General features: G+C 40.9%; 2 protein-coding genes across 6 annotated transcripts in view; one reads left to right on the forward strand and one right to left on the reverse strand.

Moving 5' to 3' along the window:
* The first annotated feature begins 722 nt into the window (after positions 1-722).
* On the forward strand, positions 723-9,195 carry tmem106c (transmembrane protein 106C). Of its 2 annotated transcripts, none has more exons than XM_069141095.1 (8): positions 723-839; positions 1,145-1,415; positions 1,798-1,861; positions 4,218-4,377; positions 5,151-5,291; positions 5,633-5,682; positions 6,182-6,235; positions 7,512-9,195. In XM_069141095.1, the coding sequence occupies exons 2-8, from the start codon at positions 1,202-1,204 to the stop codon at positions 7,684-7,686; spliced, it is 858 nt and encodes a 285-aa protein (XP_068997196.1). In that variant the 5' UTR covers positions 723-839; positions 1,145-1,201; the 3' UTR covers positions 7,687-9,195. The 2 variants fall into 2 exon arrangements, with proteins under 2 accessions (XP_068997196.1, XP_068997198.1); XM_069141097.1 differs by having other exon boundaries at positions 1,181-1,415.
* A 1,646-nt stretch (positions 9,196-10,841) lies between these two features.
* The window catches only part of tns2a (tensin 2a), a 58,930-nt gene continuing 56,852 nt past the window's right edge, over positions 10,842-12,919 (reverse strand). For 3 of the 4 annotated variants that reach the window (XM_069141093.1, XM_069141091.1, XM_069141094.1), the window contains 4 exons: positions 12,653-12,821; positions 12,467-12,535; positions 12,082-12,111; positions 10,842-11,700 (listed from right to left, as the gene is read on the reverse strand). In XM_069141093.1, coding sequence (XP_068997194.1) covers positions 11,562-11,700; positions 12,082-12,111; positions 12,467-12,535; positions 12,653-12,821 — 407 coding nt within the window. In that variant the 3' untranslated portion in view covers positions 10,842-11,561. The remainder of the gene's footprint in view (positions 11,701-12,081; positions 12,112-12,466; positions 12,536-12,652; positions 12,822-12,919) is intronic. The other variant, XM_069141092.1, reaches the window with a different exon arrangement.

Below are 12,919 nucleotides of genomic sequence, written 5' to 3' on the forward strand. Positions count from 1 at the left end.
ACCAAAGTCGGATATAATTTGAAACCAGTGATAGTGTTTAACCATTGAAAGTGTAAGGCCAGGTGTGGTGTTAGAAAAAAGAATGTCAGTACTCAGAATAGCCTACATAAAGTTAAATTTTGTGTGGGACTCATGTGGGTCCCAGTACATATAGCCACAGGGCAGAGCAAGGGCATGCAATTAAAAAAAAAAAGCAACCCTAAACAAAAATATTGAAATATCTCTTGCATACAGTTCAAATGTATTCAAAAATCTGAACTTTATAAGAAATGGAAAAAAGCACGAGGGTAGGTCTTACTATCCTGTTCAATCATCAGTAAATAGGACTTCCATAACCTCATGGGAAGGATGGGCAGAGCAAATTAAATTATTGAGACTGAGATGAGGCCACTGCAGTCTGAAAAAGCATTCTGATGGTGTGCACAGACATCTATGAAACATGTTACTCTGTAGTGCCAAGAAATTGGCATTATTTCATTGCACAAAAGAGATTTAAAAGAGAAATAAATTGTTTAGGTGATCTAGCGGAATTGGCAGAAATTGTATTTACAATATCGACCATACTTAGACTAGATGTCTCGGAGAAAACTATGAAACTGCTGGATAAACACGGTTTGTACTAGACGACGTATAGGACGATTTGTAACAATGGCTTTGACCGAACAGAAGAGGGCAGCAAATACGCTACCGCCGCGTTTACTTTGGCGGACCAGAGAAGAAGAAGAAACACCAGCCAACCAATCGAGGGAAGAGACAGCAGGAAGGAAGAGAGAGCCGCACTGTTGTCGGGGTGTAAACACGGCTTTGTGATGGCGGTGTGGAATCGTTCCATGTGACAGGTAAATAAAGTTCCGGCAAGTCAGCTAACTAGATTAGACATGACTCCAGACACCAATAACTAATGAGGAACTTAACTTAGAAGACCTCTGTTAGCAGCGAAAGCAGCTAGCTTCGAGACGCCCCCCTAGTCCGGACTGTCAGCTGATTTATTTGAGTGTCTTAATTGTATTGGCTGACACATGGCCATTCTGTGTCAAACACAGCTGCCCTGTTAACCCTGTTAGTCCATTTGTTTGCTAAAAAAAAAAAAAAGCAAAAAAGGAGGGACTGAATGGCTCCTTCTCCGCCCGCCAACGGGAACTAGCTAGTCGGTGGGGTTTTCTGGCTCTGGTGCCCACAGGCGAGGCCAGCCGAAGCCGCCATGGGGACGCGGTGGTCTCGTAGCGGCAGCAGCCTGGCGCTGCTCCCGGAGAGGCAGAGCGGGGAGCGGCGGACAGACGACAACGACTCCGATAACGAATCCCTGGACGGGCTCGGCAGACGGGAGGACATAGCCCAGTTCCCGTACGTGGAGTTCACCGGCAGGGACAGCATAACATGTCCAACATGTCAGGGCACCGGGCGAATCCCCGCAGGTAAAAGGAGCAAACTGTGAAACACTACGTTTATTTTGATATCCCAAAGCAAGGCTGTAACATTAGCACAGTCAAATTATATTTAGACATACCATTCGATTTGACGTCTTAACATTCCGTCTAAGAAATTTTATCAAAGTTTTTTTTTTTTTTTTTTTTTTTTTTTTTTAAATAATAAATTAATTCGTCCAAGTCATTTTTCAAGAAAAAAAACCAACATTGACCAAGACGTTCGGATGTTAGAATTTGTTAAAAGCTGATTTGATGATGATTAACAGACTGGCTCGGTACAACTTTAGAGGCTTTGCTGTGTGTCCACTTATACCATAGGTTTCACTTGCAAACAGTCATCAGTACATCACTGTCATCTCCTCTTCCACAGAACAAGTGAATGAACTGGTTGCTCTAATCCCATACAGCGACCAAAGGCTGCAGCCCCCAAGAACGTGAGTAAACACAGTACACTGGTGTGTCGCATTTAGACACTTGGGGTGTGGTCAAATAGTCAAAAAAAAGACATCTTAAGTCCTTTTCTAAACCACTTTTACTTGACCTTGATGGAAGACGTCATGGGGTCAGTGAAAGATGAGAAGTAGCATTCATCAGGACGAAGGCACTCGCAGTGTTAAGAGAATCAGACTCCATTTACATAGGCAACGTAGTTATACACTGGTGGTAATGATGTGATCTGTTTGGTAAAACTGCAATTATAAGAAGGACTACAACCCAATTTCCAAAAAAGGTGGGATGTTGTCTAAAATGTAAATGAAAAACAGAATGCGATGATTTGCAAATCATGTAAACCCATATTTAATCTAAACTAGACCACAGACGACATAAAATGTTGAAACTGAGAAAAAATGTATTGTTTAATAAAAATATATGCTATTTTTGAATTCGAAGGCAGCAACACGTCTCCAAAAAGTTGGGACGGGGTCGACAAAAGACTGGAAAAGTTGTGTAATGCTAAAAGAAACACCTGAATGAACATCTCTCAAATAATTAGGTTAACCGACAAAAGGTCAGTAACATGATTGGATATAAAAAAAGGCATCCCAGAGAGTCTCTCAGCAGTGGAGATGAGCTACTCTGTTAAAATACTGCGTGGGTAAATAGGGTAACAATTAAGAATCATGTTCCCAAATCTAAAAGTGCAAAGAATTTGGGGATTTTATCATTTACGGTACATCATTTCATAAAATAATTCAGAGAATCAGATTAAAATCTCTGTACGCAAGAGACAAGGCCAAAAATCAATATCGGATAGCTGTGATCTTTGAACCCTCCGGCTACGCTGCATTGAAAACAGACAGGATTCTGTAGTGGAAATTATCGCATGGGCTTAAAAAAACACTTTGAAAAACTGTGGGATTCAAAATGCGAATGTTATTTTTTGTTAACACGTTAACATTATTTGAATACACGTGAAAGGAGGAAAAATAGTTTACTCTTAGAATTATGTTATGATCCATTATTATTGTCCCCGGCTGATTATTCTCTAATCGGCAATGTTGGTGAAGAAATGATTTACAAGGATTGAAGGTTTGTCAACATGTTATACTGCATGTTATCTCCCGGAGTCCATAGTATGGTTAGTGAAATGATAATACCACCTGGCAGATTTGGTTACCACTTTATTGATATTTTTGTACAACTCAACACTTAAAATGTAATTTAGCTCTGTGAGTCTGTGAGCACATTGCTGCATTCATAAATGCCTGTGTGTAGAGTTGAATTTCTAACTATCTTATTGCGCAGCATTGGGAATTTTCAGGAAAATCTTGTAAGAAAACCATGTGAAGAAGAAACCATTTATAAACATAATCCAGAAACACCAGTGCCTTCTCTGAGCCTCAGCTAATTTAAGATGGACTGAGGTGACGTGGAAAACTGTCCTGGGGTGTGCTAAATCAGTATTTAGGAGAGGGACCAACCAGGCTTGTTATCCCCCCCCCATAGCCAGAAAGGCAGAATCCGCGATGGCATGAGTAGCTTGCACATCTGGGAATACACCATTAATGCTGAACGATATATACAGGTTTTAGAGCAGCGTATGCTGGTTTCCAGACAATGTCATTTTCTGGGAAGGCTTTTCAGCAAGACATTGCCAAACTGCATTCTGCAAATATTAAAACAGCATTGCTCCATAATAGAAGAGTCCGGGTGCTAAACTGGCCTGCGTACAATCCAGACCTGCCACCTATTGAAAACATTTGGCCTGTCATAAAATGAAAAATAAGACAAAGGAAACCCCAAACTGTTGAGCAGCTGAGGCACAAATGGGACAACCTTTTTACTTTCAAAACTCCAGCAGCTGTTCTCCTCAGTTGCCAAATGTTTTGTGTTGTTAAAAGAGTTGATGACGCAACACGGTTTTAAAAATGTGTTGCTGACATTAAATTCATAATGGAAACTTCTCAGTTTCAGCATTTAACATGTTGTCTTTGATTAAATATGGGTTTATATGATTTGCAAATCATTTCAATCTGATTTTATTTGCATTTTACACAGCATCCTAACTGTTTTGGAAATGGGATTGTATCTCAGACACTTTGTTATCTTCTCTCCTTTCACAATTGGTGGTCCGGGGCATCCTATGCTAAAGGAGATAAGAAAGGAAGCACTGATGCTCCTTTTCCTCAGCATTTAGAGAATTTGAACAGCTCTCAATATGGCTGGCGCTCATATAATTCTGGGTCATTTCACTTGGTTAGGAACCTTCTGAAGCAAAATGGACTTCGAGCACACTCGTGGTCTGAGTTGTTCCAGGTGTATACAGGCTGTACATTTCTTGTGTGGCAGGAAGATGTATGTGGTGCTTTCGATTGTGCTCTGCCTGCTGGCATCGTCCCTCGTTGCCTTCTTCCTGTATCCCCGCTCGGTGGTTGTGGTGGATAACGGGATACTCTTAGTGACCGTGCACTTCAACCAGTCCAACAGGAAGGTCCTGATGAACATGACGGTAGGTTTCATCTCATACTTGTAGCTTACAAGTCTGTGTATGTTTAAACAAATGGCACTAAGTCAAATGTAGATTTGTGTGGTGTGGGTCATCTAGTTTATGACCAGGGTCCTTTTTTCTTCTTTTTTTTTTTACTTTCAAATTTGATCATTGCATTGAGTCAGATCTCTATTTAGATCATTTATTTTAGTCATTTTATGAGCTGAAATTCCAAACATTGTAAGTTTCTATCTTTTCAAAGGTGATGATTTAATGCATTTCTCGGTCATATATGATTGTTAACTGAAGAGCTTAAAATTTTGGACTGTGAAAACTGGCAATATCAATATGACAGTATGACTGAGAAGCTATATTTGCATTTTTCACCATTTCCTCAATTTTTTTTGACACAACAACAAATCAATATATTTACAAATATTCTGCAGATTTGAATATTAATGAAATTATGAGATTGCTGCCTCATAAATGTTTCAAAATGGTAACTTTAAAGATTTGAACCAGTGAGAAGAAGTCTAATTATTGCACTCTTGTCCAATCTGAATATATCAGATGTAATACGATGCAGCACAGTATCCCTGCATGACGTGTTGTCTTCGTGAAGATGCTTAACTGTGTTAACAACTCTGACCTTTTTAGGAACTAATTTCAAAAACAGCTCAAAAACATGTTGTCATTCAGTGCTCCTGACATCAGAAACCTATTATTGCTAGGGAAACACGTTAAGTAATAGATTTTTTTTTTGTTCCACTCTGTATTCACCCTGTTTTTCTCAGAGCACTCTCAACTTTAGCAACCCGAACTTCTTCTCGGTGCTCGTGCAGAGTGTGAGCTGCCAGGTCCTTTACATGAAGACGGTGATCGGGACTCAGCAGCTCAACAGCGCCACCGCCATCCTGCCGCTCAGTGATCGTCAGGTACGTGAAACAGACAGAATGGGTTCAAGACTGCGACAGGCTCATACCCGATTTGAATCTTTCAATTGATATGTTGATGGGGAAAAAAACAGAATAAGGAGTATCACTTTAGCTACATTGTCAGATTGATGCAATAGCTGTTGCACTCTAATATTGTTCCCTGGATAATTATTATCACTCATGTTAAAGGAGGGTTAATCAAAACCCTTGTATACATCACCTCCTCCCGTTGTCCCATTACTTATAAGATAATATCTGTTTGCTGTGAAGTTTCCTTCTCTGCTGCTCTACAAAACAACACGTTGGACTTTGTTGTTGTGTAACATATCAGTCTTTTGCAGGTGAACTACACCGTCAGCGTGGAGATCGGTAGGAGCGCACCCTACGTCTAGTAAGTGTCTTGAGCCCACACGTTGTCCAAACAGTGACACGAAGGGAAACGAAATAGAAGAGTGTTAGAAAAATTACTCAGAAGCTGTATTTACAAAATCAAACATATCGGACATTTATTCTTGCAAGAAGGAGCAAATACATGTACACTCAAAGAAGGATGTCCAGCATTGCTCGAAGTCTCTCCTCCGTAGTTCAGCTTATATACAGTGTGACAAACAGTTGACAGTCACCCCCATTCCCTCTGTATATCTGATTTTGTAGATAGTACTGACTGAGGTTGTAGGTCTCAAGATAAAGGTACAGAGACGTTGTAACTGAGACCATAGAACCATGTTGTGCAACAGATAAATGAGTACATCTTTTCTGAGACAATAGGAACATGTTGTGCAACAGACAGACCAACATTTGACAAGTCATTATTTTTCCATTAAAGAGTATGTCTACAAGTCTACAAGTAATAGTCTCCACTTTAATAATCTGCTCTGTGTCTGTTTCAGTGCCTTCTGCACCATGCCCAGCATCAAGGTCCACAACATCGTGGTGTTTATGCAGTAAGTGTCTCTTTTCCCTGAGAAAATGTTTCACTTTGTTCCGATGGTCCGGTCAGTTCTGTCGTTCATCACCACATCACCTCCGATCCTTTCCTGAGGTGAAAGTGCAGCTACAACAGTGTAAAAAATACTCCTGCATTCAAAAATACCAACTGGTGGTCTGAACTTATTTAGCACTTTGTCACCTTTGCAATCTCAAAGCACTTCACAGTTTGCGAACCATTCTCCCACTAACACGCACATTCAGAGCTGTCATGCAAGGTGCTCACCTGCCATCAGGAGCAATTCGAGGTTCAGTGTCTTGCCCAAGGACACTTCGCCATCTGGACAGGAGTACCTGTGGGTCGAACTGACAACCTTTAGAATTATTGAGCAACCTGCTCTACCCTCAGTGCGTGTGTAAACTAGTGGAACCTGACCAATTTATTGGTTGGCCTATTTTATCAACCGATATTGGCATGTCACAGGTATTGATTCTGTGATGTATGAAAACGACAATGTAGATAAACATAGTTGGGGTAATTTAGAAATTGCTTTACTTGTGTGTGTGTGTGTGTGTGTGTGTGTGTGTGTGTGTGTGTGTGTGTGTGTGTGTGTGTGTGTGTGTGTGTGTGTGTGTGTGTGTTGCATCAGTACTCTGATGTAATTTTGGACAATAAAGGTCTTGGGGTAAAATGTAAAATATCCTGCCTCCATTACATATTTTTGCCTGTTTGATAATCACATTTTGGTCGATTATATCTAATACTGGAATTTTTTTACTTCCTAATATTGGCATCAGCCCAAACAATCTGGTGGAAAGTACAAGCTCTATCTGTCACATAAACACAGGGGAGTAGGAAGTGCCGTATTTACCTTTGGAATGTCATGAAGTAGAAGTAAAAAGTGATTGAATAATTGCAGTACTTCAGTAAATATACTTAGTTACTAGTTACCTTTGCTAATCAGCCCACAACCCAGAGGCCGCACATTTAAACACTTACTCAATATCATTACTAGAGTGAAACTCTGTTAAACCATATTTTTATTTATTTATTTATTTTTTATTATTATGTTTTTAAAGAAAATTCCTGTTTTGTAATTTAGACAAAATACCGTCATTGGATATTCTTGAAATTACTGGACTGATCGTTTGTGCAGCGGCAGCTTTTTTTCTTTGCTGGTTATCAAAGTGTTGTAGTTAAAGAGCTGTGGGAAAGCCCATGTTGACATTTATTTCTGCGTTTTATCTGCAGCTAACTGATGATTACATCTCTGTGCTCTCACCCGCTTTCAGGATGTCGGTGAAAACTTCATACATGGTGCGCACATCCCAGAACAGCCTGGAGGCCTATCGCTACATCGACTGCGGCGCCAACAGCACGTTCCACCACACAGCCAAGCACCACCGGGACCTCTCCGCCTCCTCCACCCTCTCACCAGCCATGTCCCTCAGCCCCCCTCTGCTCTGACTCTCTCTCTCTGTGTGTGTGTGTGTGTGTGTGTGTGTGTGTGTGTGTGTGTGTGTGTGTGTTAGTTCACACTCCAAGATGGATTTCTGCTACCTGTTGCCGGCAAAACCAGCAGCAAAATAACAAATAGGGCTTCTTTTTTTTCTCGCCGAGGTGTTGTTTTCTTGTGCAACTGCAGGATTAGGCAGTTTGCTGAAGATTGAGGGAGTTGTTGTAACAGGCAGTTTAGAGACTGTTCAGCCCAGAAGCTTCAGATAAGTGGGTTTGATTTGGTTGTTGTGAAAACATTGCTTCACGGCAGTGAGTTAAAGGTCAGCGCTGCTTTAAGGATGTCATCTGTTATTTCTGGACTTGGATATTTCCTTCCACCACTTTTGGTTTCCACTTGCCTGAGATAACACATCCTGTTTGAAAGTTAAAAAAAAAAAAAAAGCCATTGTGCTGTTTTCCAACTTGCAGAGAGAATGAGTCACATGTTCAAGTTGTGACAACGGAGTGGTAAACTGAATGAGTTGCTGCCGCTGACCTGGAAGTTGGACAAACGTCAGAAAACGATCTTTTCTTTGGGGGAAAATGGCCGACATCCTTAGCCAGGGACGGCAATTTTATCCAAGCTTTAATTAATGCTGCAGAGCTGTGCCTAGTGCTGTAACATCACGAGTCCTCAGCATAGCTTGAGTGACAATTTGTTGACTGAAGGCTACTGACACCTCTTTTAAAAAAAATAAATAAAAAAAAAAGGAGAAGAGAAATAGCTGCATTGCTGTTTCTATTTTAGATGTGACCACAGAAATAATTATTTAGTGACTTGCAACTGGAGCTTATTGTTTTTTTTTTTGTTTTTTTTTGCTGTGTTCTAAAGTTAAAATGGCATTTACACATGCAACATTTCATAGATGTTTTTAAATGAATTGTTAAGCTATTTCTTGGTACCTCTGATCTCAGCAAGTCTAAGCATACTGATTTTAGCTCAAGGACCAGCTTTTCAGTGGAAGATGGGTTCTTCGACTAGATTTCGGCTCCGTCACTAAAACTGTTTTTGTTGTTGTTTTGTCAAAAGTCTTCTTCATTCATTACAATCATTTTTGCCAAGTTCCTCATTTACACTCCCGGTTTAGCTACTGAAACAGGAAGCTGAAGCCTTAATGACACTGCAGCCCCATTGGACCTCAAAGTTGCAGTTGTCGAACAGCTACAATATTTTCAGCACCAAGGCATAGTTGTGTAGTATTCTAACAGGAAGTCTGTCAGACTGACCATCACACTGTTAGTCCTTCATCTGTGGGCTCTCTGGCTTATCAGACCAAGTACAAGATGTCAGAGCCTGGAGGCTGACTGGACTCTGTCTTTCATCAGGTCCCGATGAAAACACAGTGACTGAGAACAATTTGATTGTGGTTTGAATTTTACATTTCTGAAAGATTTTTAGTGTTTTTATTAAACAGCATATATTTTCATGCTTGGTTCTAGCTTTGAAAAGACAATAAAGGGAATTGTGAACAAATAGAATTAATAATGAAGACCAATGGTTTTTATTTTTTGCTGCCCATTTAGAGCTGCTGTATTTTACTTCCTGGTATTTTATTGTTATTATTTTGTATTTATTTTTTATTATTAAGCATTTATGGAGGAAATGCATAGCAGATAAATCTGCAATGAAAATCATTGTTAGTTGCAGCTAAACCAAAAGAAGCAGTCACTCGAGCAGACGTTATGTACCACATCATTATAGTTTATTCTCTTCTTCATTTCTCCGCATACAAAATAGCAGATATCTTTTTTAACAAACAAACGCTTCCTTTTTTTTATGTCTCATACACGGTCCTATAGCTGCATGTGAAAATATATTACTACATAATAGAGATCAACAAGAAAACAGACCACAATATATTATCGCTGCAATACAAGTAGTGTTTTTTTCTACCAAACAAGGCGACACACTAAATGAATGCATAGTAAAAAATACAAAAAGCAGTAAGTACAAAAATATAACTGAATAACACGCGTATTAATACAAGAGTGCTTTATCTTTGGTTACGTACGGCTGTCTTTAGGCCACTGGCTTGCTTGTGTGTGTTTACCTGTGAATAATGTGCACCAGTAAAAGAACCGCAAACATTTGACGGCAGTGCTGTGGTTGGAACTCTGTACGTGCTCCCCCTACTAGCTTCCCCCCCCCCATTTCACAAAAATGCCTTTAAAAGTTGACGTAACATACCTTCATCCAACATATTCACCTCAATCCCCTCAACGCAAACACGCCGCTACCTCGCACACACATTCGTTAAAGGTTAGAAAAACCTCCCATTCGTGTTTACTTGCATTAGATTCATGTCGCTCGCTCTGATTAAAAGTGTATGTGGTGGGGGGGGTGGGGGGGGTAGGAGGGCATGATTGTCGGTTATGATTAAATGTGTTCCACTGGTTAAAAGGTGCTGATGAAGGCCAAAGTGGCTGCAAATATGCTGTACATACATGAGAATACCTGACCATCTCTAGATATAGGAAGTCAATTATTACAAATTTGGTCACTTTTAAACATAGAAAAAGAGGGGACAGTACAAAATATAAACACCGTCTGTTTATAAATGCAGTTATCGTGTCTTTGTTGGCCCAGAACAGTGGAAGGAAACATCCTCCTTAAAGCAGCTTTTAGCACGACTGTCATTGTCATTTATTCAGAGGCCCGAATCATGAACCAAGTTCAGCTCTGCAGTCAGTGAGATTATAGTCAGTTGAACAGGATTATAATGTTTTGTTGAACCAGATTCATTTATATGAAGGGACAAAATAAAAGGAACACCTCTGAGTATAACCCAATGCAGTTCAACAGCAACACAATTTACAGTCGAAGATTATATTTTCTCGGAAGAATATGACTAAAACTATTGTCAGGACTAGAGCAAAATAAAAAATAAGAAGGATTAGAGGCATTTTCAGCTTTGTCCATCATCAAGAATAAACTGATGATTCATTTGTTTTTTCAGAGAAATTGTGCTTTCTTTTTTCTCATGACCAAGTAACAGAGGTTAAAAGTAAACTAATGCTGTTTCTGTTTGTAGTTTGTGGGTAAAATATCATTAAATAATAGAATTCCAGCTACAAACACCATTTGTTAGAAATGGTGTTTACCCCCCCCCCCCGCCCCCCGCCCCCTGTGACCCTGTTCACTATAAAGCTGGTATAGATGATGGATGGATGTTTGTTCGAAGTCGTTTTAGAAAACCAGAGTACCCACATTGTTGCGTATAAAGGGCATCTTCTGTGTCTGATTTAATTATTGTCTTTGGCAAACTTATTCTACTAATATTTAAAAAGTCTCTCATGCTCTTATTTTACCTGTCACTTTATTCTAAAGTCAGTCCTTTTGTCCATTTAGGGATTCTGTAGGATACATGACTCAGCTTGTCTTAAATCAGACTGCTCGGTGTGCAGGCGGCTGAAAGGGTTTCTGCTGAGTAAACCTGCTTTGCAGCAGGTGAAATGGAACACAGCACCAGTTACCGTGGTGATCTACCCTCATTTAAAGTGAAACTTTAAGACATGGCACACTCAACGATAGCGCTGACTAAACCTAATAATCTTGCTTCATGATAGCAGCCTCTGATAGATGCTTGTTCTGAAGCCTCTTCATCTTTGGAGGAGTTGTAACAATCCACATCGTGGCTTGGAAAACTAACAAATGCAAAACAACCAGTAGGGATCGAGGGCTGAGATTTGAAACAATGAAGAAATTTGTCACATCGCCAACTGATGGACAAAGATCCACGCTCAGAAAGCACAAGCACTGGCATGAGGCCAATACTGAACAGTAAATGCCTTGTCACTATATGTTGCAGGTGACTCTGAGTTCGGTCTCCTCTCTTTGTCTCCCTCTATCGGCGCTGTGCCAACATGACCTTGTTGATAAAGTTGACGATGGCAGAAGCAGGCTGCTCAGGGTCCAACTCCGCGAATAGGTGGCAGACGTTCTCTGCCAAGCTGCCTGGTTTCTTAGCAACAAAACCAAACACCCTGAGAGGGAAAAAAGGAGGGGGTGGGGGGGAAGGATGTGGATGAAAAAGAAGAGACACCAAGTTACTGAGCATGAGGAGAAGCGAAGGCCATACTCCCTCTTTGTCTTTGTCTGCCTACAGAGTAAACTACGATGAGTGTTAGGTAATACAAGGTCGCTTCATACTTAAATCACGTTTGCTTGAATGATTTTTGCCAAAGCTCACACGCAATCTGATGCCATGCAGAGGCTCTAATGTCACAGATTTTTCAGCCACAGGTGAAACCACACACCATACACACACGCACACACACACACACACACACACACACACACACACACACACACACGCGCACACGCACACACTTGCTTTCTCTCAGCCATTAAAACAGACCACTTACTTAACACTTGTGCTGTCTGAGTTAGTCCGCCTACAGTTGAGAGAGACAGACAAAAACTGGACTCAGACTAACGCACACAGGCAGAGCTGCCAAAACAAGCTGATGCAGCAGCGCAGTGGCCAAACATGCTGGCACGCAAAGTCACCTGTGTCTCATGCTCTTGTTCTCACACACAAGTTCACAGGCAAAAACAAATGCACTCACTAAACAGACGCTCATGCGGCGGTTCACAGCAACAAATGCAGTGAATGATCATGGGTGCAGTGAATGATTGATCGCAGTGATGATTCTACGGCTCCTGCTTACTAGTTATGTTAGTTATGGTTCCGACTACAGCTATGAGACAAAAAAAAACCAAAACGTGTCTTTTGTTCTGATTCCCCACCTTCTGTCTTTAGGGTCAATGCTGCTGAAGGTTACGCTGTTCACAGGGTAATGTCTCCTGAAGAAAACCCTTGAATAGATACACGCATGGAAGTTTTGACATGAGATTACATGAAATAACTGTAAACATGTGCGTGAAGATAAAAGTCATGTTTTTGAAGAATCCATGGGAAAATTAATTTCTCACCTGCGTTGGCTGTCAGTCAGTGTAATGCCCTGCGATGTCACCTTGAACTGGACTACGGTGGCTGCAGGACGCGGGACACGACCCAACGTGGCATCTGTTGCCTTGGCGATGGCCTGGGGGCCGGTCAGGGACTCCGTTTCCACCGAGTTCAGGTAGAGGACGTTACAGGCTGAAGGAAGACGGATAGATACAGAGACGGGTGAGCGTATTGACCAATGAGATGACAGACAGAGACCCCCCCCCCCTTTTTCTGTACTGATATTTACA

This window comes from Embiotoca jacksoni, unplaced genomic scaffold (assembly GCF_022577435.1).
Source record: "Embiotoca jacksoni isolate LCO1_2020_lvr unplaced genomic scaffold, fEmbJac1.0.p SCAF_9, whole genome shotgun sequence".
Classification (NCBI taxonomy): domain Eukaryota; kingdom Metazoa; phylum Chordata; class Actinopteri; family Embiotocidae; genus Embiotoca; species Embiotoca jacksoni.

Bases quoted from the DNA above. Each gene is read 5' to 3' on its own strand.
- tmem106c (XM_069141095.1), top strand. From the start codon at position 1,202: ATGGGGACGCGGTGGTCTCGTAGCGGCAGCAGCCTGGCGCTGCTCCCG. The intron at 1,862-4,217 runs GTGAGTAAACAC...CTTGTGTGGCAG, and splicing joins AGGCTGCAGCCCCCAAGAAC to GAAGATGTATGTGGTGCTTT. The intron at 4,378-5,150 runs GTAGGTTTCATC...TGTTTTTCTCAG, and splicing joins AGGTCCTGATGAACATGACG to AGCACTCTCAACTTTAGCAA.